Here is a 25072-nt window from a genome sequence, read left to right as displayed (position 1 = left end):
TTGTGGCAAGGAATGTTTACCTCCCTGGCGACAAATGAAAATACTTAACTGTTTCCTTGATGTTATTTTCCCATATAAACAATTACCCTAGGAGCCATGTAAATGATGTATGTTTATGAGAGAGAAGTGAGTAGGTTTCTTTCTGCTGCGCCCCTCTCTCCCTTTCTCTTTGCAAAACTATCTATAGAATCTGAGACCTGGTCCATGCCAGCAACTGCAAAAAAAAAGTTAGACGTGAAAAGGAAGGCTAATCGCACATGATTACACTTTTGTTATTTCTCAAGTGTTAATCACAAAATGAAAAATGGTATTGTGTGTAATCTTAGATTTGTATAAGTGCATGATGACATTTTGAATTACCTTTCCTGAAACACAAACTGTGGATGTCTCAGCCGTAGAAGACATTCACTGAATTGTAGAGCTTTAAAAATGACAGTCCTGAGGCTTTGATGGATTCTCTGTCTCTTGAAGTCTTGAAATTAAAGTCAATATTTTTCTGTATTTCCAGCAGAAGCTAAAAGACTAAATGCAGACATTATTGCACAGTGTACCTGGGCTTATATAGGTGTTTGACAGGATGATCACAGGGTGTCTTCAGGATTTGAGTTATGAGGCTTGTTTGGAGTCTTGCTGTAGTGCTGCATTGTGTGTAGTGAATGATTCTTCCCATACTTGGACTTGTGCTTTTCGCATTTAAAATTCTTCTGTGTTTGTTTTCTTAACATTCTTAACTCTTTTCCCCTGTTTATGGTGTCCATTCCAGCTGGTTCTGTAGTCTCCCCATCCCATCTGCCACAGCCTGTCTTTCCCTAGCTATACTGCTGTAATATCCTTATCTCCTGCAAACCCTGCAGCAACCTGGTTTCTCATTCATCCATACCCTGTTTTGTTTGTAGGTGGAGAGTGTGGGTTTTTGGTAGGTTTTTTTCATTATTTTGTTTTGTTTTGGTTTTGGTTGGGTTTTTTTAGGAGAAAAGGAGAAAATTCGCTTTAAAGGTTTTTTGCATTTGTCTTTTGATTCAGCTTCTCCTTAGTGCAGACTTAGGGTGATGGATGGCATCTGGTTCCATCACCAGGGCTTGGGCTGGTCTCACTCTCCTGTGGGGCTGGCTGGTGACTGAACTGCTACCCAGGAAACTGGGGCTGATAAAAATTCTGCATTAACTTTTTACACTCTCTTGGCCCTTTAACAGAAACTGATCTGTTTTGACTCTGCTAAAAAAATGGCTGTCTTGAGCCCTTTTCTTCCCAAAGTATCTCTCCTCTTTACCTCTTTTACTTCATGGCCAACTGCTGGCGTAGCTGTACCACAAAAAATTCCCAAGACTGTATTTTGCAACAGTGGCTTCAAGTCTGGTCTGACTTAATTAGTAGGAAAAAACAGCTTATGTCTCTGGCTCTATTAGGGGGCTTCATGCTGTTGTGGCATGACTGCTTATTGTTGAACCTTCAATGCAGAAGACAGTTTACCTTACAGACTACTTTTTTTTTTTTTGAAAGAAAAATAGGTTAAAGATGTAAGTCACCACATAAACGCTAAGTATGGTTACAAAATGCAGAAATGATGATGATATAAAATTCTGTAAGGAAAGCCATGCAAGAATGCCTGTGGGCCTAGGTTTTTATTCCTTTGCTTTTACAGCAAGAGACTAAAAATGCTTATGCAATATTAATTCAGGATATACAGCAAATTGGCGTTTGGAAGCATTCAATTTTCTTCATAATTGTTCTCCATTTACTTGGCCGATTATCAGTAATTTCAGGGAATTAGAGATGCTCCTTTTAGAAGTTTCTAGTGAACTCTTTAGAATTGTCAAACAATAACAAACCCGCCACTTAGGCAGCAATTTTCCCTCTCGCTGTCCTCACACTAATGTTAGATCGCTGTTTGGAAAGGCTAGACAAGAAAACTGCCATGTAGTAAATCAGTAGGAAAATTTTTTCAGCTTCCTGCTGCTGGGTGAATTTTGATCCAAGAATTTTTGTGTTTGTTTTGTTCATGCAAAGACTTTTATCCTCCAGTTTGGGTCCAGGGAGGTTGTTTTTTCTTGATAGCAAGATCTGCAACAGTATATTTTGTTAAAGAACTTAATACTATATTTTTGTGGATTAATCTTGTATTTCTTTAGTCACCTCCAGGTGAGTCCCACAAGAACGTAATTCAAAGCGTGTGATGTCCAGGTCTTCCCTTTTCCTCTGCTGTAAAATGAAAAGGGAAAGAAAATTGTTAAAACCCCTCAGGAATGGGGTTGTGAAGTGCCATTTACTGAAAAGGTGGCTTTCTGTCTTCTCTGGCTGCATCACAGACTTCCTAAAGCACAAAGTGTGCACAGGGACAAGAGCTGCAAACCTTCTGTAGTCAGAAAGTGGTGTTGGGAGGGACTGTTTGATGGGGGCGTCTGTGACAGCGTGATTCAGTGACCTGGTGGGGTATGTTCTGTACCTACCTGTAGGTTATGGATCATCATCTCTCTGTCTCCTGATCTCTGTCTCTCCCTGTCTCTGCTGGAGTTAGCAGGCCAAGGGAACCAAGCATACCAATGCTGTCCCTGTGCCAACCAGGAGTGAGGCATGTGGACATCTGAATGTGTGGTCTTAGGTGGTTTTGGTTCCTGTTCCTCTCAGTGTAGCTGCTTCCCAGCCCTGCTGAGGTGCTGCTGCTGAAGAGGAGCAGCAAAGCTCTTGGATGTTTAACTGTGTTTCTCTCCAGCTATGTGGAAACAGCAAGAATTATTACACTTGATGTTTTTGATCCAGTAGTTGTATTTGAGATAACCCAACTGCTTCTGAGGAACATGAAGCAACCTTGCTTTACACAACCGGTTTTGGTAATCTCAGAAAAAGCAAATATACCTGTTTGGTTTGTTTTAATCTGCCCTATGTTAGAATTGCTGTATTAATCACACAAAAGGTACAATGAGGGTTGTATTCCAAGAACCAATCAAAACTGGGGGAGGTGAGTGAGGGGTGCTTGATGCTGAGCATGGAACAGGGAGCAGGCCAACCTGTCCTCCTGTCCAGCAGCAACGTGTTTTGTAATACCTGCATCCAAGAGTCGTTCCTCTGCAAGTGGTCTTCCCTCTTGCTGTCTTGCTTGATGAAGAAGAGCCCCTCTCTTAGAAATGTTCTGTTGTGGAGAGGAGGGGACACCCTCCGTTATTAAGATTCAAAATTGATTTCCCACATATGCTTGATCTTGACTCCCTTTTTAAACTTCTTGAGGAGGTTTGCATTTTGCATATGCGTTTCGTGACTGTATTGGTTTTGTGTGGCAAGGTTTTGGTAGCGGGGGGGGGTTACAGGGGTGGCTTCTGTAAGAAGCTGCTGGAAGCTTCCCCTGTGTTCGAGAGAGCCCATACCAGCCGGCTCTAAGACGGACCCGCCGCCGGCCAAGGCCGAGCCAATCAGCGATAGGGGTAACGCCTCTGTGATAACATTTTTAAGAAGGAAAAAAGTTGGGACGGCGGTATTCGGCAGCCGGAGAGAGGAGTGAGAACATGTAAGAGAAACAACCCTGCGGACACCAAGGTCAGTGAAGAAGGAGGGGGAGGAGATGCTCCAGGCGCCGGAGCAGAGATTCCCCTGCAGCTCGTGGTGAAGACCATGGTGAGGCAGGCTGTCCCCCTGCAGTCCATGGAGGTCCACGGTGGAGCAGATCTCCACCTGCAGCCCGGGGAGGACCCCACGCCGGAGTAGGTGGGTTCCCGAAGGAGGCTGTGACCCCATGGGAACCCCGCGCTGGAGCAGGCTCCTGGCAGGACCTACGGATCTGTGGAGAGAGGAGCCCACGGAGCAGGTTTTCTGGCAGGACTTGTGACCCCGTGGGGGGCCCACGCTGGAGCAGTGTGCTCCTGAAGGACTGCACACCGTGGAAAGGACCCATGCTGGAGCAGTTCGTGAAGAACTGCAGCCCGTGGGAAGGACCCACGTTGGAGAAGTTCGTGGAGGACTGTCTCCCGTGGGTGGGACCCCACGCTGGAGCAGGGGAAGAGTGTGATGAGTCCTCCCCCTGAGGAGGATGAAGCGGCAGAAAATAACGTGTGATGAACTGACCATAAACCCCATCCCCGTCCCCCTGTGCCGCTGGGGGGTTGGTAGAGAATCCGGGAGTGAAGTTGTGCCCGGGAAGAAGGGAGGGGTGGAGGGAAGGTGTTCTGAGATTTGATTTTATTTCTCATTACCCTACTCTGGTTGATTTGTAATAAATCGAGTTAATTTTCCCCAAACTGAGTCTGTTTTGCCCGTGACGGTAATTGGTGAGTGATCTCTCCTATCCTTATCTCGACCCACAAGCTCTTTGTTATATTTTCTCTCCCCTGTCCAGCTGAGAAGGAGGGGGAGTGATAGAACGGCTCTGGTGGGCACCTGGCGTCCAGCCAGGGTTAACCCATCAGAGTGACCAATGGGTAAGTTTTCTCTACTCCTCAATTTGAACTTGAGTCTAAGAGAAAGGGTGTTAAACATCCTTTGGAAGTACTTTCAAATGCTTTAAAAATACATAAACCCAAATCTCATCTGAGACACAGAAGTGAACTATGTCATGAATTAATAACTTTAAAAATAGTTTTACAAATTCCAGAGAAGAAACACAAAGTAATGAACTTGTTTTCAGAAAGCTATTTAGTTTCAGAAACATTTAAGAAATATTTTTAGTGTTATGTGAATGATATGGAAGATAATGTTTCAGTTTCTGTACAGACAAGTTCCCAACTAAAACTAATGAGTGTCTGTATGAATACAAATTTACTTTTGTTCTGGGGTGACCTTAAAAAATATCTGCATGAGGGTTCTTTCTTTTAAATAGCCTTTTTATTTGTAGTGATGAGTAAGTATCTGAGGTATTATTTAATGTGGTAGATTTTTTGACATTTCATATGAAATATTAAATACACTAGTTCTCATACAGTTGTTAAAATATTCTGCCTTCAGAGACTGCATAAACACAGGTAACTGAAAAATAAGCTATTCTTCTGCTCTCTTATTTTACATGAAATTCAAGATAGCTACTTTTATTAAACAGTAAAGTAGTTTTTAGCCAGAAGCACCAGGTTTAATGTAAAAATAGTGTAGTTTGGCATAGTATATGTGAACAATTTCTTAGAGTTAACTTTCAGATTTTGAACTAAGCACTTGAAAAAACAGAGATGGTTTCCTGCTAGAAGCACATTGACTGCTTGATGCATACTGCAGAGAAGTTGATGATCTGTGAGAGCCTATGGATGTTCTGCTCTCAGTCGTTTGTACATCTTCCCTATGTTTATTCTGTGAATGTTCAGGTGCTGTGTACAAACCTCAGAAGGATGCATGGATTGAAAAATCAATGCTCTCGGGAGGTCTTAATACCAGGAAGTTTTCTAAATTCTAATGTAAGATAAAAATGATGATACTAAGACTTGTTCCCTAAAATCCATTGCTCTCAGGTGGGTTAAAGAAATAACTCCATCAGTACAGGAGACAGCTCTCTTCTGTGGCTTTTTTTTAGTGTTTATGCAAGATAACTTTCTTTGTTTTGAGGTGTGGAAAATACCTGAATTGCATTTCACAGAGCCTTTGTGGAGAGCTTAAGTTAAAAAATATTATTACAGTGAATTTTATTTTTGGCTGTAGTAGCAACATCTTACAGATACGCAGCTACAAGCTGGGTAGGGGAAGCCGGTGGATGCTGAGGATTGGTCGCCGTAGTGCTCTTACAGCTGTCCTTTACATCCTCACTGTGGTATCAAAGTGCAGCTTGGGCACTCATCCAGAAAGGTAGCTCCTCCTTTGCATCTCCACGTTGACAGTTGGATGGATAGTGACTCTTCCATGTTCCTGCTTTACTCCTGGATATATTTTTTTATTGACTGAGGTTGTTAGCCTTGACGCTGCAGGGGCAGTGCCTGGGTGCATGGCTCTCAGGGAGGCGAGTACTCTGACATCAGCCCACCTGCAGGAAGCCCTGGCAACGGCCTTACATGGGCTAGAGGAACTGTAGTTCCTATGTTTCCCCAGTTTCTCTTCTGTCCGTCCTCAGTAGAGGTTTTGTCAACTTGTTATCTTTCTGCAGGGAGGCCTTGGAGAGAGTGAGGTGTATGTAGTAGTAGCACAGGGCACTTAACTGGGTTCAGGGGCAGGAGGCATTCAGTTACCAGATTAGTTGTAACAGCATTTTTGTGCTGCTCTGTGGAAAATGCAATGTGTTTGAGGGGTTTTGCACACTACTCTTGTCCAACTGACTACTTGCAGGACATTTCCTGGATAATCCTGGGCTATTGATTTTTCTTTGAATCTGTTGGGATTCCTCATGTTCAAGGAACAGCCTCCAATTATTCATGCTAATGGAAGAGGACCAAGTAATATACGCTGGCTGTCCCCTCCTTTTCTCATTTCAGTGTATCAATACATTTTGGGCTGCAGAACAATAAATAAGTTATTAATCTCCCTTGAAGAATGGAACAGAATGAAAACACCTTAATAATATAAAAGGAATAATAATAATAATCATAATTTAAAAATATTGATAATTTTTGTGAAGTAAAATTTGTCTGCTTCATGTTCCGTTTCTGCATGCAGATATTTGAAATTGTTGTAGCACATTCTGGGATGAGACAAGGAGGGAGGCTTGTGGTGTGGAGACAGCTTGGAAAAGTTAGCTGCTGGGAACCTGACAAATTCTGGCATGAAGTATACACCATAGTATTTCAGTAAATATCTTCTGTTAGTTCTGGCTAAAGCTGTTTCTCCACTAAGAAACATGATCTTCATCTCTGGGCTAGAACCAATCACAAACTATAATGAAAATTGGCAACTGCAAGCATGAAAAGTCATTGATCCAAAAATTCATGAACTGTCTTTTATGTAGTGAGATTTCTTTTTGAACTTCAGCTGAGGCTCTTTCTATTTGCTTATTCTTGGTTTTGAACTTTTAGGAATAATTTTTGATTCTCTTCAGACTTGGTAATGTGAAATAAAAGAAGAGGAGTGAGAGGTATGTAATTAAGCATGCAGTGTAACCGCATGTTTCCAGAGTTGTAAAAGGGAGGAGAGAAAAAACAGGTGGGGGGAGGGAGAAAAAAAGAAGAAGAAAAAAAAAAGATAGGTGTTGCCAAAGTTTCTCCAAGGTGTAGAAAATTTTCTGTGTTTCCAGAAGAGAACAATTCAGGCTCCCTGTTGTTGTAAGGGACTTTACAAAGTACATGTAAAGGTAGACAGCAATGTTCAACTTTAGACATGCTTCAAGCAGCAGCTAGTCTCCTACTGCTTATTAGGCATGGTTTTAAAAAAGAAGGGAATATACTTTATAATTATAAACTGTTTCTAGTAAAGAAGAAGAATTAAAGATGTCTGTTGGTCTGTCACCCCTTGGAGAATAGGAGATGTTCTGTTTTATTGTCCCATTGTGGGCATTATCCGAACAATTTAACTAACAACTTCCAATGTAGACTAAATTGTCTTACTCCCTATTTGGCTACTGGGAACACTGGAGTTTTCTGCAGAAAGTGATCTTTAACCTTGAGAATTAATGAGAAGATTTCAGCATGTTGTGCTGATAGCTGAAGCTTCTTACTCCACACTCATGAAATTGGAAAGAGCTTGTTCGGATGCTGTTAGGTTTGTGTAGTCCCCAAACTTCACAGCTTCCCAGACCATTCTCTGACCTACCCCTAATGAAAGGTCAGGCACAGCATCGCATCTTCTTGCAGAGAGCTGCGCTGTCTGCCCTCCCATGTCCTGGGTGTGGCAGCTCCACTGCTGTGCATCCCCTGTGGATGAGGAGGGTTGGTGACATTTCGTCTCATTACTTAAACACGCAAATACTTGGTTTGTCTTCAGATATTCAGCTTGAGATCTTTATGCTCTGTGCTTTGCCTTTGAGCTCTATTAGTCCCTGAGTGCAGAAGAGCCTTGTGCTAAAAATTGTCTACCTGAGCACATGAGGTGGCATGACATGGCCTCTTTTGAGTTCTGCTTGAGGTCTTTTACTCTTCGTGGTCATCAGTGGCAGATATGAGCTTAGCAAAACGTTAACTCGCAGAGATTTGATAACACTTTAAATGACAGCGTGTTTCATGAATGTACCAACATGTTTCTAATAATCCTCGTAAATGTTTCTGTTATGGAAACAAGAGCAAGTGCCATTAAAATTGCAGAAGCTGTTAGTCATTTTTAATAGTTGTTCAGGACTATGTTCACTCTCTACCTTATTACAGATATTAGCTGTAATTTTTTTTTCCTGTGTTGGAAACTTGGTAGTGTGCACAGAGGCTATTCCTTCCCACACGTTCTTTCTTCTTTAATTTTTGTGCATATAGCTATGAAAATGCATGCACAAATAATTTCTGACAAAATACCCCCTTTAAGTGATTGTAGTCAAGTTTTCTTGGTTGTCATAACTATTATGCTTCAGTTAAATATCCATCTAAATAATTTCTGTAATAAAGGTATGTGGATTTCGGGTAACGTAGGTTCAGATGCATCTCCAGGTGTTGATATTCTCAAATGGTAGCCTTCTCCAGCCTGACAGTGGCCTGTGAGCTGCATGTAAGTGATCATTTTTATATCTCAGAAAAACCCCAGATGGGTTTTTGACGATTCCTGTACTTGTCTGCAGTGGAGCAAGGCTGGAGCCGGCCATGCTCTTCCCAGCCTGTGGGAAGGAGAGGCTGGGTGCCCAGTGCCTGCTTAATAGTGAGGAGGTTCTCCACAGAAACGTGGAGACATGCCAGATTAACAGCCAAACACTTTAAAAGATGGAGTATTCATCTGATGACTGGCAAAGAAATACCTCTTCCCTCACTGTTTCAAACATGAGGTAAACAACCATCGTACGTAACTGGTTCACTGTTCACATAGTTAAGATACCAGTAGCATCCCTGCTGCTACCTGTTATTTACCATACCCTGTGTACACACTGGACTATTCGGTGATGGTCCCATTGTGATGTCTTTACTAATCTAGAAGTTTGGCTGGTTTTTTCCCCTTCTAAACCCCGGTAGAAATGCTGTAGGTTTTCATTTCCTCACTGTTTGCCTGGGAAGCGGCCAGTGGGTAGGGTTTCCTTTACTGGGCAGGAGCTGCAGAGGCTCCGCAGCCATCTGGGCAGTGCAGACCATTACCTTTTTGAAAAGTCAATTAGCACCGTAATTCATGAACCAGTGGGTGCGGCATTAGGTTCTGATGGAGAGTAGGGAAGGAAAGAGATTCCCGTACCAGCTTTGTAAGGACTTGTGTAACAATAAATCCCTTGTTAATTACACACCCGCTGAATTGCAATTAAGCATGCTTAACTCTTTGGCATCTGGATGTGATCCACATAGGAATTCCCACCTCACATATGAGGTGATGTAGTGATGTACGAGGCTGTGTCAGCAACAGATGTTGAGAGAGTTTATTCTAGGATAAGTCAGAAACAGATATAGACTGACAAGTAGTTCTGAAGCCCTAATATCTGGGACTGCAGAGTAACGGCACTTCTGCCCACCCTTTTTCCTCCTCATATAAAGGCATAGTGGTGGCCTGGGGACCAGAAGGGGGTCACAGCATTGGCAACCACAGCAGGTTTTCTCCGGCTGAAACTCACTGATGAAAGAACCGTAATGTGTATTATACACATTATATCATTCCTGGTTCTTCCTAACTGAGCTCTTCAAGTTACAATCTCAATCCTATTGTTGCACCTATATTTCTTCCTTTCTGTCCAGGAAAAAGTTGCAAACTTCTTCCTTTAAGTGAGCCTTTCTGAGGCTACCCAAAACATTTAGCCCATAAACAATATACGGTTTTCACATCACTGAATTGTGTTCCTTAACAGGAGCAATTTTACTATTCAATTTTAGGGGATTTTTCAGAGTTGTGGTAAGAAAAATATCTGCCAACTTTCTTCCTGTGTATCACAGCGGTGAAGCATTATCAACTCAATTATTTGCTGTCACTGCAAACCCTTGCCTGCACTGCAAAATAACTTGTGAATGAAGATGCAAAATACAGTGTCATCATTATAGTATAACTAAATATCAATCAGAGTCTTATTAGCAAGGCATGATCTTTGATGTAAGCAAAAAAACTTCAGCAGCAGCAAAGATGATGATGCTTCTGCTGTTGCACAACTGTTTGATGAAGTAAGGAACAGATTTTGCAAAATTTTGACATCTGGGGGACTGGAAGTGCATTTTTCCTACATTTGTAGCAGTAGTGTGAAAATAGGTAATCCAGCATGTTTCAAGGAAATTCATGAAGAATGTACCCCAAAAAACTGAGACTGCAGCTCATTAAAATGTACTGAAACATAATTTTTTGACAGAGACGAGTAGAACATTTGTAAGACCTGACATTTTTGTCTTTTCTTTTGGCATGCAAATATATTTGCATTTTAGAAAAAAGCCCAGAGAAAGGAGATGGAGAGGGTGTAGGTAATTAAATTTTAATTTCGGTTTTAAAGATCTTTCTCTAATTAGCTTTAAAAGTCAGTGTCTAAGTAAATTGAGTTTCAAGGTGCAATCATCCTTTTCCTCCTGGATCTCAGTATTTAAAAGTAAAAAGAAAGAATAGTAGAGAAAGAGAAGGAAGATTGTTATTTTAAAGGCCTTTCAAGATAAGGATTTAACATTACCTCATTACTAAAATATAACTGTGGCAGGTTGATGTTTTCTTATTTCTGAATTTCAAAGTCATTGAGCAGTCATGGTTGGGAAAATGGAAAACTTAGGTTCTATTAAAAGAAACTGAAAATGATACTAAGAAGATAAGGACTTTTCTTCTTTCTTTTGCTTTATAATAAGACTTTTTTTGGTGGCTTGGTTGCATTCTTTTCACTGCTGTCCATTTTTCCAGAGATGATCTTACTTTTCTATGAGTCATTTTTGATCATAGGCATGCTAATATAGTGTCTTGTTTTTCTTAAAGGTATGCTAGCATGCAATGGGTTTTTGTTTGTACGTTTTACACAGCCAAGTGTAGTTTCTCTACATTCATATGATGGTTAGGGACATACGCACACCTGTCAGATTTTGCAGGCTGGGTGTAAGAGTCCCACGACCTGCCTCATTCATCTGCCAGACCACGTTGTGCATTTTTAGTGCCATGGTATAGCCTCTGCCTCTCTCCTGATATGGCTGCCTGCCAGATCTCCAACTGCATGGTATGAAGTGGTATGAAGAAAACAGAATAATTGTGATTTGTCATGATTTTAATGTGCGAATGCTTATAAATGTGCCATTTTAAAGCTAAAGAAATAAGAAAGCAGAGAACAATATTTGATAACATTGAAAATATGTCTGTGAGGAAGTACATAAGTTGTTGTTTTAGATGAACAGCTAGAAGAATAACTGAAAACAGTTGGGTTTGTACATGAAGTGGTTATAAATAACTGGAATTGTGTGAAGTTAACAATGATTTTTTTTTCTCTATAAGAGGAGTGGCAGTCTTGTTACTTAACCAAGAGTTCTGAATGTAGAGAAATTCATTTTAGAAGTTGATGTTATTAAGCATAAACATATTTTCAAGTAGAGAAATGCTAATTATCTAAACTATGTAATCTTAAGCTTTCTTGTAATTTTGAAAGGGAGAGCCGTGACCACTAGGTAGTTGGCATTTGTAGGTGAATGATGCACAATTGCTGTAATATCTGCAAATGTTAAAGCATTTGATAGAAATTTAAGCATCTTGGAAATTCCAAGTTAATGTGAACATAAACACTTCAGCATGGTTTGAAAATCAGCGTAGAAATCTTAAAAGTTGGAGGCAGTCTTACTCTAGAGATTGTTGTCCAGTAGGGTGTCATGAGGATTCCTGTTAGTTTTGGTTTTATTTAACATCTTTAAATTTGGGAGAAGCAGTGCTGTAAATAGTATGTTAATTAAATTTCCAGATGTTGAAAAGCTAGGAAAAGAGAATAATATGAATGGAGGAAAGATAAATAACTCAATAGAGAAGTGGTACACATACTGGAAAAATATAATTTAGTTCACTCTGAATAAATAGAAGCTAACATAAGAATATTGATCTAAACTGAACATATATGTTGTTAATTAACAGACAAAGATGCTGAAGTGAAGCTATAGAAAAAGTTTTAGGATTTCTGTGGATGTTCTGGATTGATACCATGACAATAAAATACCCAAATGTAATTATTGTTGACTATGTATTAGTGTCAAAGTTCAAAAAAAGGCAGGGAGGATACTCCTTGTAAGACAGCACTGAGGGTATTTCATAAGAGAAATACGCTATTCTGGGTGTCTTCTGAACAAGTTAAGACCAGAATAGTATTTACAAAAATGAACAGTAATAGAGAATTAAGAGAGGCAGAGGTGAAGTTATGTGCTGCGTAGCACTGTTTAGGCGAGAAATGCTAGAATTGTCTGTGACACATGGAAGGAAAAGATAGTTTTGTAAGTGAAGGGGAGATAACTAGTAACAGGCAGATAAACTTGGAGAAAATAATACAAATTTAGGGAAAAAAAATTCTGAAGATTTTGACCTAGTAAAGAGTATTCACTTTGGGAAATGCTGCAAATTCTTTTATTAAATAATCATTACTTAAAAGTGGAATGGATTCTAGGGAAGAGAAAAAATACTGGTCTGGGCAATGAAGAGAGAGTTGGTGGTGTATATATATATATCGTCTTCTTTGCAGTCATGTCCAAAAGTATGTTTCTGAAAAGATGGGCAACTGGTAGGTAGCCTTGCAGTACTACTGTTTTGCATCCCTCTCAGCAGCCATCCCTGTATAGCATGCCTCAGTTTGCTCCTGCAGGACAGATGATGCAGTTGTCTGGGGAGTAGTTCCTCACCTCTTGGAATTGCTTTTGGTTTTAATATTTTTTCTTTTCTGATTCAAGATGTCTACAGTTGATTTGCACTGTTTTGTTAATCTTGTAGAGACGTGCTGGCTTATGTTAGCTGCTGCTAGGGTTTAATGGAGTTTGTGGATAAGTTCACAATCAGCTGGTTTTTGTCTCCAAATGTTTTTCTTCTATCTGTAGTCCAGTTTACAACAGCGTCAGTGGTCTTTGGAAGTTACCATTGTCTTGTCTCTAGAGGTTTGCAAGAATGAAAGTTGAACCAATTTGGGGATTTGAGCTTTCAAAGGTCATAAGGGATGTTTGACTCTCACTGTGTCCAACTGAGTGGAACGAGGAGCTGAACTGAACCTACAGAAATTGGAACCAGAGCTTGGGGAGCTGTGCTGGAGTGTGAAACTCAAGGCTAATCTAAATACTTTAAAAGAGGTATTTCAGTTAAATATAGACAAAGTCTTAACTTGTAGTTTTAAGTACTTCAAGCTGAAAGAAGCAGTCCTGCTTTCCTGAGCCCCAGGATGACCCTGATTCATCCTTTCTCTTGGACTCTAGATGAGGATTTGAGCTGTATGATGAGCTGGATGGGCAACACAGGCAATAAAACCACTGAATCTCTATCTCCCATCCCCGGACTGGTATACAACACACCCTGATGTACATACATATCTATGGGCTCACTTTCAGGAACCTGAGCAGCTTCCTTATTGAAAAGTACTCTTTCCCACAGAGTTTTTTGAATGTATGGAATCATCATTTTCCCAGAGAAGACTCTAGAGTGTGGAGAGACAAAAAAAAGTCCTGTTCAGGTCTACTCATCAGTCATGGGCCTGATGGTCTATGAGGTGGCCAGAAATGACCACAAGATCATTTTTCATTTCCATGCCTTAAATTCACTGCACGCCAAATTGTGCAAGCTGCCAATGGCACTGAGGAGCTGAAACATCACTTGAAATCTTCACAGAGTAAAATTATGTTGGCTATGCTATATAAATATATATATGTGTATATTTCTAGTCATGTCTCCAAGCTGACATCTAAGAGGAAATTTGTATGGGAAGGTATATATTAGCTCTGCTCTGACAGACCACCATCCTTTGTGCTGAATGCTGGCATCCAGGACGATGTGTTCAGCGTTATGGATGAAATTTGCCAGATCCTCAAATGCTTTTGCTCATGAGCACATTTGAAAATCAGAGAAGGTGATGACCCTTTTAAAATAAAAATGGAATTGCTGGCAGGAAGGGAAGGTACAACTCTGTGTTCTTAACATTTAAAGATGGTTATAAAATGTGTATTGGCTGGTTTTATAATTTATAGTGAAACTGCTGTTGCTTTTAATAAAGTGAGTCTTCCAGTCAGAATTTCATGATTATGAATGTGAACATTTTGTTATTCAGCTTAGATTTATTCTACAAATAACCATTTTCTAGCAGAACTGTGGCTATGTACATAACTTAATGGGATTCTCTGTCACACATAATTCTTTCTGAAGTTACAGTGTTGGACTTGTGGTTGAATACTTCAAGTCCTTGAATGTGGCTCAAGAACTGTGTTAGTGGTAACTTTCATGAATTTTAATTTAATTTTTCCTTAATTCTGAGACTTTTAAAACTTCCTGTAATTCATTATTAGATTTACCGTTTCAAGTGCTTATTTAAAAGGCACCTTAGCTGCAGAAGCAAATCAATATTTACAGTGCATTAGTGCCACAGAGTATTTGAAGCCTTGTGATTAGAGTTCATTGCTGTTTTATCCACTCTTCAAAGAAACCACAGACTTCAAACGGTATCAGCCATCATCCTGGAATCAGTGACATTGCATCGGTCCCATGCGTACTTCATCTTGTGGTTTAATTATTAAGTTCCCTTACTTTGATTTTCCTTTTAATATTTCAAAGTATATCCTCTTCAAATCTATAAATTCAAGTAAACCAGAAGATTGTAACCAACAATGTGTTGCTAGAAAAATCTGTTCAATATATTCTTTTATGTTGTTTTAATGGAGAGTATCAAAACTGAATTAGAATGGTCTCTCAGAAGAGAGTTGGGGAGAGGAATGCAGGAGATTATATTTACAATTTGTGGCTAACATAGCATGAATAAAATTTAATTCTTGGGTTAATACCTGGAGTGGTATTGACCATTGCTATGCAGTATACACCAGAGCTAGCTCTATGTGCTTGTCCCATTCGGGGGGGGGGCGGAATTACCATATGTTTAAATTTCTAGTTTAACTGGGAAATACATAGATCCAACACGCCTGAATTATTGTCTTTTATAATTCACTTTATTGTGAAGTTTGGTTACTAATACAAATCACTTTTCCTTATGTATGGAACCATTTTCATAAGGAGAGACTAGAGCTGGTCACGTTGTATCTTTACGTGGACAGAATACCTTTTTTTTTTTTTTTTTTAAGATTTGGAGAAGTGTTCAAGAAATGTCTGGAAATATCTCAATAACTAACGTTACTAAAATGAAACGGGTCATATTAAAGGTGGCTCATCAGTGAATAGATTTTGTAGAGAGAGTTCTCATGTTAATGTTTACTCTGGAGCATCTTAATATTTGGGAATTCTGTTGCATAATTCCTGTACTGTGAAAAGTCTCTGCTACTTGCCATGGTGCAAACCATCAGGATTTCGCTACAAAGCAAAAGGCAAGACAGTGATAATTTCTCGCTCCTCTCCAGAACTGCTGACTTGCATTCTGGTTTCTTCCTTTATTCTTTGTTGGCAATTTGGCTTCTCTTCTTACAGAAGTTCACCCAAATGAACTTTTGTTTTGTCACGCAATTTGAAGAAAAAGTGTAAAAATACAAGAACATTTTGCTATCACCGTGCTTATATATAGATGTACGAGCATAAGGAACAAGTGAACTCATGTTTGAAAATTGTAATTCTCTGTTGTAGGGTGGGTAGCTAAGGCAAACAGGATAATATGCATGGGCTGCTGCTTGGAACAAATATAGATTGGTATTTTTCTTAAGTGGCACTACATACTATAGAGCCACTTCCTTGGTCAGGCTAATCTAATAAATGAGAGTGTATGTTCAGGGCCATGCCAGCAGCACAGGCACCGCTGTTAATGGGTCACTTCATTACACGTTGTGGGGCCGTTGCTGGGACTGCAGCTGTGCCACCTTTGTTACAGAGATCTCTTGCGATTTGATAGTATGCTTTTATTATGTTTGCCATCTAGGGGGAAATGAGAGGCTTTACCTTCAGCTGCTTCATGAAACTTGAAGTAGTTGAAGACAAGGCAATCAAAGAAAAACCCTTTATTATGAATTTATGAGTATATACTGAGTAATCAAAATTGAAGTAGCGTTGACTCAGACCATAAATACTTTTCTACATAATTAAAGTTATCTTTCCTGAAATATTCTTTTAATTACTTCTAGTTCCGTTATACACAAATATATGTGTATATGCATATGTATGTGTATAAATATGTGTACACATATTTATAAAAGAAAATGTTTTATTTGCTGGAAATTAACTCTTAGGAATATCTTTGTTAAGAAAATTAAAAAAAAAAAAAGAATTTTCAGAGGAAAGAGAAATAGTCCAACAATTGTGGGGAAAAAACCTGAATTAATTCTTTGTTATTCTTGTCGACCAGAATGAACATGAAATAGAGTGACTGGTTTGGTGTTTGGTTGTGTAACACTTGTGCATATCTCAGCAGCACGAGTCCTAGTTGATAAAAAAAAAAAATTCTCACATATTTTCTTTGTGTGGCATGACTTACTGTGTTTCTCAGTGTCTTTAAAATGCCATGCAAAATAAGATTCGTTATTTTAATATTATTATACATAGGATTAACATAAAGATATTGCAAAGCTTAAGACCAGTCATTTAACAAATTCCTGTCATTGTGTTTTCCTGCTAGCATTGCGAGACCTACACCTTCAGCTTCTATGGGAACTGTTTCATCAAAGCATTAAGACAGTCCTGGTTTTCATTCTCAGCTTTTGCCCAGCGTGCCTTTCTGCTGCTTATGTGCCATAACTTTCACCTTTTCCTTTTCCACTTTGCATTCAAGGTTCCCAGTGCAGCAGTAAAGAGAAATACAACTGATAAATCACGTCCCCTCCGTTCTGATGCTGAGTGGGAGAGTGCTAAGAGGTCGCATGTACAGGCAATGAAACTTCTGTTTGGGCAAGAAGACTATAGATGTGTGGATATTTGTTGTAGGATAATAAATGAAATAGGAAAAAATTAAGTTGTATTTCAAGAGAAACTAACTTTAGTGTGCCATCAAAGTTTCCAGAATGGATTTGACCCCTACATATATATTAAAAAAACCCCACCCTGTCTCTTTCCAATCAGTCTACCTGCCTGCTGCATCATTTATTACTAATGAAATATTTTTGTCCTGACAGTCATGCCAGCTGGAAGGCTAAGGGAATCAGGGTAAATCAGCACAGATCTTGTTTCAGCCATCAGGAAGAGGCAAAGGAAGAATGCAGAATAGAAAACAGTGACTTCCATAAGTTTTCAGAAAGAAATGGAGAGTATATTTTAGAAGGTGAGGAGACAGCCTTTTGCTGCAGAGACGCTGGTGTGCAGCTTCTTGCAAGCATGTTGTGTTGGCAGTGCCCATGCTGCAGCTGTGGCAGTGGGGTAGGAGACATGTCATCCTAGTCCACCCCTTACTTTGTCACCAGGCTGTTGGATTTGGGCCTTCGGCTACTTGCTTTTTAAAATGCCTGTAAGTCACCTTAGCCTCTTAGTTGTTCAAGCTTATGCTGTTTTTTTATTTTACACAACCGACAGATAGTAGTGATGCTGCGTTTGTATTTGTAAAGCCAACGAGCTGTGCTAGGTTCAAAGAGTTTGGTTTCACCCTCATTTTCTCCTTGTGTGGCCAAGCGGCAAGGCTGTGGTTTTGAGGAAACAGACCTTGTCCTTGAGGAGCTATGCTGAGGTCAATTACTCCTTACTCTGTGAAACAACATTTGGTCAAAACCAACCATCCAGAGCTTGAAAAAACATTTTTCCTATGTGAAAAACATTTTAAATCTGGGCAGTGTTTATTTACTGTCTGTTTTATTCTTCAGATATGCCTCTTCATGTCCGACGTAGTAGTGACCCTGCACTGATTGGCCTCTCAACCTCTGTAAGTGACACAAATTTTTCTTCAGAAGAGCCTTCACGGAAAAACCCTACAAGGTGGTCCACAACAGCAGGCTTTCTCAAGCAGAACACCCCTGGCATACCAAGTCATGAAAGAAAGGTATATTTCTTTCCCCCTCTTTATCCAATAAATGACAAATGTGCGTGAATCTTGAATTGTTGTTTTGTCCTTCTCTTACCTGCTCCTGATTTAAACTTGTGTTTTCTGATGTTGTCCACCAAACCCCATCATCATCAGAGGAGTGTCTGAGTTGCATGCATATCCTGCCCTTCAGAGACTCTTGGTGATGCGCACAGCAGGGGCTCTAAAAAACTTGATTTTTGCCATTAACTGTAGTTGAAGCTCTGATTACTCATTACTTTGCAAAGCAGGGCCTAAATGCTGTCATGCGTTTTCTTTGAATGCAAATAGGCCGTGTCTATAGTGATTTTTACTGATCTCCATAGAAGTCCTAATGTCAATGAATAATCTGCATGCCTACAGCTGGTCTGGTCTGTCTTTCTGACACAGCATTGCTAGTTTTTACTTTCTGAGCCACTAGTCAAGTAATACAAAATACAAATTGCAAATGCTGTCATTGACAGATGACATGCTCATTGATAACATTCGTAAAACTAAAACAGTGAAATGTAGAGTGAATATTTTTTCCTTCATTTTTTCAATATGATTTCAGGATCTCTATATGAATTGCATTATTAGCTAGAGAAGTCAGCAGGAAGCTCTCTTCTCAGTGCATTATTGAAAAAAAAATTGGAAGAAATATTCCTTTTCATGCAGCCCCCGACGTTGCCCATAATTGTGATGGTAACTTGCAGACAAACTCAAAAGGAAGAACATACATATATTTTCCAATAGAAGCTAGTAATTTTTAAAGAAAGTTGCACTTTCAGTTACCATTCTGACTGCACAGCACAAAATCCTTTTGGAAAATATGCAGCTTATTATTATAGCTATTTTTTTTTCTTTGTTATTATTAATTCTGAGTAGTATAAATGCAAACTAAGACTCCGCAGCCAGGGCTCCCACACTCCAAATAAAGAAGCCTTCACATGCTGCTAATGAACTGAACTATCTTCAGTGGGCTTTTGGTTATTTCAAAAACATCTATAAAAGCACAGTGCTTATAGGTGTTGAGGTCCACATTCTTACAGAGGTGTCAGTTTAACATGGTATTGTTAGGTCTCTGCTTGATCGGGATTTCAGGTAGGTGATGGTATATTTTCTGTCACTTGTACTGGTGTGGCACAGAAGTGCATGTTGTTTTGAAAAATGTCTTTTATACTATTCTGATTTGGAGAAGAAAAATTATAATCTAATACATTTGAAGTGTTAACATTTTAGTTAATTTTTCTGAAATTATAATGAGAACTGCAGTTCATTACTCCACAAGCATAGATATGGAGGGCCATACATAGCATAATCAGATTTCTGTGGGTGTCTGAAGTTAGAAGAAATTGGAGACAATTGAACAGCAGCTAACCTTTCACACTAGTCTTCTTGCATCATTAGTTGTTCAGCATGTACTTTTAATTTTTGTGAAAATATTTCATGTCTACTGGAGCGTGGTGACCAAACTGGAAAGGAATGCATGTGATCTCAGATAGCGATGGTAAGCAAGGCACAAGAGAACATTAAATCAAGAAGATTGGAAAGAACTAACGTAGGTTAGTTAGTACAGTAGACACTGATAATTTCTTTTACCTTTTTTGCACACTGTATATGTTGATCCTTTAAATAGAGCAGATCACTGAGTGCACTATTTTTAATAGATAAGATGCAGTAAACAACTGGAATTTAATAATTGCTTGTGCAACATGTGTTAGACTGTTTTTTTTCCTGTTTTCAGCATCTTAATTTCTTCATGTGAGTCAAGATATGTAGTGAATCCTATTTCTCTTAGGAATGGATATTAAGAATTCTCCTTTCCTTTCCCAGTATTAGCAACAATTTCATTTGTAGTATTATTCTAAAAGGTGCATTTTTTAAGTCTCTGTCACCAATCACTTACCAAAGTACTAACACTGAATTTTTACAAATGTATTTTGGTTATTTGAACTATAACAAGTCCTCACTACTTTTCTTATGTTAGGTTGTTTTCTTCAGCTACTCAGATAACAAAAAGAGATGGCTGTGCTTTGTTCCAGACTGTTTCATTGATTATAGATGACACAGACATTTCAAGCAAAGCAATGAGAACAATCTTAATTTTCTGCTCAGTGCATTGGGCTTGAGCACCCATATATCTTTTGTGGGCGGTTGGCACTACGTAATGTTTTCACTGCAGTTCTCTCTCTTGACAGCACAAGAACATATGTTCTTGGGCTGAGATTTGCAGCACAGTTGTAGATTAGCAACTTTGCCCCAGCAGTATCTTGCAGAAACAAGAAAAGCGTTTCTGGGAAAGTTGCCAAAAGCTTCATCCACCTACTGACTCTACGAAGTGACATTACTTTCAGCCCGTCACCTCTAAAGAGAAATAATTGACAGGTAGAAATCCTGTCCAATTTTTGGAGGAATTAGCAGAGGGAAACTGCATGTATCTGGCAGAAGGGATTTATTTCTCGGGGGCAAGTGAGAGAAGACTCCTTATTGGTGTTTGTTTCGTTTGGGGTAAGAAGAATTTGGAATGACAGGAAAATGGGCAGATGCCCAAGTTGAGATGAAATGAAGGGGTGGGAGTGCTGCCATGCACTGAAGGCTGTGAGGAGCCAGGACATATGCCAGTAGTTCTGGGCAAACAGAAAGGGAAAGGACACTGGGGAAGAGGAAAAATATGGGATGTTTGAAGGATCCTCTTGAAAAAACTGTAGTGCTACCTGTAGTTATTAGGGTAGATGAAGCAGGACATCAGGCTTTCTTGTGTCCTTAGGGAAAGATGAGAATGACCAGAGAGGGACAGAGTTTGGTTTGGAGGGGCCTGAGTAGGTCCTGCAAAGATTTGAATGTGTGTTGAACTTGAGATGGATTTCTACTACAGTAAGTAGGATGTTTTGGTATAAAACCCTTGCACTAAACTGGACGTGCTCTCTCATCCATTTTTCGTATCATCTCTTTATCAAGAAGCATATTTTTTGTCAGGATATTATAATACACTCTGTGTTTCCTTAGAATTGGGATCTCGATCGTTTCTGGTTTCTGTGTTGTTCACCTGTAAGAGCAACTTGAAACCAGATGTTCTGTGTCCCAAAGTACTTACTTATTTAAAGAATTATTATTATTGATTATTTACGAGTTATTGTAGTGTTGGTAACTGTACTCAGCTAGGAAATTCCTGATCTCATCCTTCTGTATCCTTCCCATGAGTGGTCTCAACCAAATGATTAGGTCTCCTCATCTGTGCAAGTATTCACAAAATTGGCTCATGATTATCAGCAGCTTTAGTAGGTAAATTCACTTACCCGGATTTTTTTTAAATGGAATATTAAAATCACTTTCAGATACTTTTTTTGTGTGTGAGAGACATATCTGTATTACCTAGCGACTCACGGCTTGACTTAATCCTGTCTTTTGCTTCCTTGAGCCATTCTAATGAAACAAGAAGAAATCTTTTAGTAAAAATATCTTCTCAAAGGCCTGCAGTAATACCTGATTTGCAAGCTGTAATTTTGTTTGAATTGTGTTGAACTGTACGGCTGAACAGATTGTATGCAGCTGAAGCATATCATGTGTGCTTTTTTCCACTGCAGCAAAATGTTTTTTGATATTGTTGTTTTCTGAATAACTGTTAATTTGAATCACATTCTTAATAATTCAGTACCAAAGCCTATTGGCTTAACTACCTGCCCTTCATAGATGTGAGCTGCATTAATGAAAGTCACGTTTCTTTTCCCTTAGATGTTTGTGTTAATGTATTGGAAGAATATAAATGCAACAACCAGATATGTTGCATCTTATAACAACTGTGAATTAATTATCCCATATATTTTCAGTATGGTTTTTAAAATTTGCATCTCCATTTGTGGTGAGGAATTGCATATCATTACAAATTAGTTATCTGTTTTGATCCTGCTTCTCTGAAAAGCGCAAGGCTTATCTAGTTAACCTGCCTTGCTTAATGCAGGGGGGTATACCATGGCTAACTGGCTTATGAAAAATTTCCCACTGTGACTTTTCTGAATTTGATTCATATATTGTTGCATCAGAGATAACAGCATTGGTACAGCAGAAAGAAGTGAGAAGGAGAGCTCAAGAGAGAGCAATGAGAGAGAAAAATGATTGTGCATGGGCTTCTGTGCCCCTCTCGCTCCTGGGTTCACCCACCTGGAGCAAAGCAAATGGCGTGCAACGTGCTCTGCGGGGTGGATCAGCAACAGCAAACATGTAGCCGAGTGTACTTGGCACGTCATTTTTTTTTTTTTCTTCTCTTTTTTCCTTTGCCATTTACTCAGCAGCCAGGTTTTTTTGCTTGTTTGTTTTTAAATGGGTTTACCCATATATGTATTTTGAGGTTGAAAATAGCCATGCCTTGTAGGAACAATTATTTTTAGGATGTGCTTTCTTCCTACTTGGAAACCTAATCTTTTGGGGCTCTGTAAACTGCAGAGGAAGAATTTGAAACTGTATGGGAGTGATCTAAGTCTAATCTTGTGTCAAATCCATTACCTGTAAAGCATTGTGTTTCATCTCTTCTTGCAGGTATTTTTGCTGTTCCTATGGGTTGACACTGATGAGTACAAATTTTCAGATTGTTGGATTGTAGGTTTTTTATTTATGTGAAAGATGCAATGCTTTCTAATCCTTTGTAAACAATAAAAAAATTATTTCTCTAATGAAGTATGTCTAGATAGGAGAAAAGCGTGCATGCATTATACGAAAAGCTTCAACACTAATGGTATGTCAGTGTCAAAATCAGATTTAAAGTGAAAATCAGTTTCACTTAGCTTTGAGTCTTTTTAAACACAGCTTAGTGAAGTTTGCTTTATCACTGTCACCAAAGACATGGTATTTCAACAGATTTTAACTATAATGCAGAGGATTGAAGAGCCCTGTATTAGAACTGTGTGTGTTAGTGTCATTTTATAGCCAGGGAGTGTGAATTGCAGAGTGTAAATTGATTAAATTGACTAGGGAAGACTGTGGACTAAAAGACTGGGCATCATTCTGGGAACAAGAGACTGAAGTGTTGTTGAGGCTTCTTGGGAACCTTTGTCTCTGGTTTGTACTCCTGCAGAAGGGAGGTAGTGTGTACCAGATGAACAGTGTTGGTAAAGTGCTGTAATACAACAGAATTAGCTGAGGAGAAGTACAGGGTAAATGCAAAGAGCCTGGCATCTCTGTCATGATAGGTTTAAACCCCCATGTAATGAATGCATTTTTCTGCTTTCAAAATAAAAATGCAATGCTTTAAACAGAAGTTCTGAAGGATTCAATGGCCATGAACATTTCTTCATCCAGGTTTATTTGAGCAGGGCTTTTCCCTTTTCAGTGAGACAGTCGCGGTTCTTGTCATTTCTGATGTGATTTCACATAGACTGAGAGTAAGAGAGAGAGTGAGTTATCCACAGATGATGAAAAAGAGTGTTTTAATGCAGAAAATGTTGTTGTAGGAGAAAGATTAATGGAAATTCAGAAAGCAAGTTATATGTATCAGTTTTCTTTCTTTGTGATAGTAACTCGTTGCTGGCAGCTTGTCATGTGATGATGAAATAGAGGAATCGTACCCAAACAGGGTGCAATATAAAATAAACATAGTATGTGTTATTTTTGTCCTGGGTAATGTGTAAAATTCATGACTTCCACAGAACCACGGAACAGCTGAGGTTGGAAGGTACCTCTGGAGATCATCTAGTTTTTGACTTTTCTGGTCAAAGCAGGGTCAGCTTGAGCAGGTTACTCAGGTCTGTGTCCAGTTGGGTTTTCAGTATATGCATGTCCAAGGATGGAGGCTGCAGCACGTCTCTGGGCAACCTCTTCCAGTGTTCGATCACCCTTATAGTAAGAAAGTTCTTTCTTATGTTTTGATAGAATAACTTGTATTTCTTTATGTGCCCATTGCCTCTTGTGCATTCACTGGATACCACGAAGAAGAGTCTGGCTTTCTTTAGCAGAGCAGCTAGTGATATTTTAGTGCAATAACAAATAAAATCTCTATGAAAGAACTCAAAATTCCTGACTTTCAAAATGTGAAAACAAATATAGTATTTATCATCATCAGTAGGGTGGGAATGAGAGACACAAAGTGAAAAATCCTTGCCTAGTGCACAGAGAGGTAACAGCCAATATGCATCACTTGATGCTGTGCTGTTCTGTTTGCTGAGTACTGTGTACACGGACAGGATTCAACTGTTTGCATCCAAAAGTCAGTCATGATCAGGTGTGTTAAGAAGCAGGAAAAAAGCCAACAACAAACCCCAACAAATCCAAAGTGAAGGTGTGATTTTCTCCATCTCTGTTGTTTTACCTGGTTTTGCTCCGAGTCATCCATTTGTGGAAGCCCATCTATCAAATTTCCTCTCTGTCCCCCAAAAGAGACAGATTATTAGTGCAAGATACTAGAGAGATCTGAGGGCTGGTGAGTTTTTTTCCACTTCTGCTCTGAGGCTGAGCAAGTCTGTTGATCACTCTCAATCTTTGTTCCTCGTCAATAGCGTAGGAAGAATGTGTATTTTTTTTCCCAGTGCTGTGCTATCCCATCTCTCTCTCTGTGTGATGGGTGAGCAATGTCTGGTCCATAGGTGAGGGGACATGGTACTGCATCGCAAGCTGGGAGTGCCAAGGAGGGTCTGGATGAGAGAGTCTCTTAATGGTGATGAAGGAGTGGTGGAACGTGCACAGGTTGTTTGTCTTTTCACTTCAGTAAATGCAGTGTACAGCTCCTTTCTCTCAGACACAATGAAAGCTACACTGAAAACAGAAAGCTCTCAAGTACATTGTATGTTCGAAGTTGTAAAGAATGGCTGACTTTTTGTCTGCCATTCATCTAAGGGAACGTGTACTTTGCAAATTCCCATTTTTAAATGTTCATCTCTATTTCTTTTAATTTTTTATGTTCTTGCAGCTCTCCCTGGGTTTGAGGGTGAAAAACTCTGGGCCTGAAAGAGTAGGTTGATAAAAGATTGAATAAGTTTTGGGGGAAAAAAAATCCCAACAAAGAAAAGTTAGATGTTCAGGTTTAGTGATGTTATTTTTTTAAAGTTTAGACATACACATACATTT

The 25072-nt window shown here is 39.3% G+C and overlaps 1 protein-coding gene across 2 annotated transcripts in view; it reads left to right on the top strand.

Annotated features, from left to right (window-relative positions):
• Positions 1-25072, top strand: part of PARD3 (par-3 family cell polarity regulator) — a 464571-nt gene that overhangs the window by 171167 nt on the left and 268332 nt on the right. For both annotated transcript variants that reach the window (XM_052805974.1, XM_052805967.1), the window contains exon 4: positions 17841-18016. In XM_052805974.1, coding sequence (XP_052661934.1) covers positions 17841-18016 — 176 coding nt within the window. The remainder of the gene's footprint in view (positions 1-17840; positions 18017-25072) is intronic.

Source organism: Harpia harpyja, chromosome 1 (assembly GCF_026419915.1).
Source record: "Harpia harpyja isolate bHarHar1 chromosome 1, bHarHar1 primary haplotype, whole genome shotgun sequence".
NCBI lineage: Eukaryota > Metazoa > Chordata > Aves > Accipitriformes > Accipitridae > Harpia > Harpia harpyja.
Note: the sequence above shows the minus strand (reverse complement) of the source record. Positions and strands in the feature narration are given on the sequence as shown.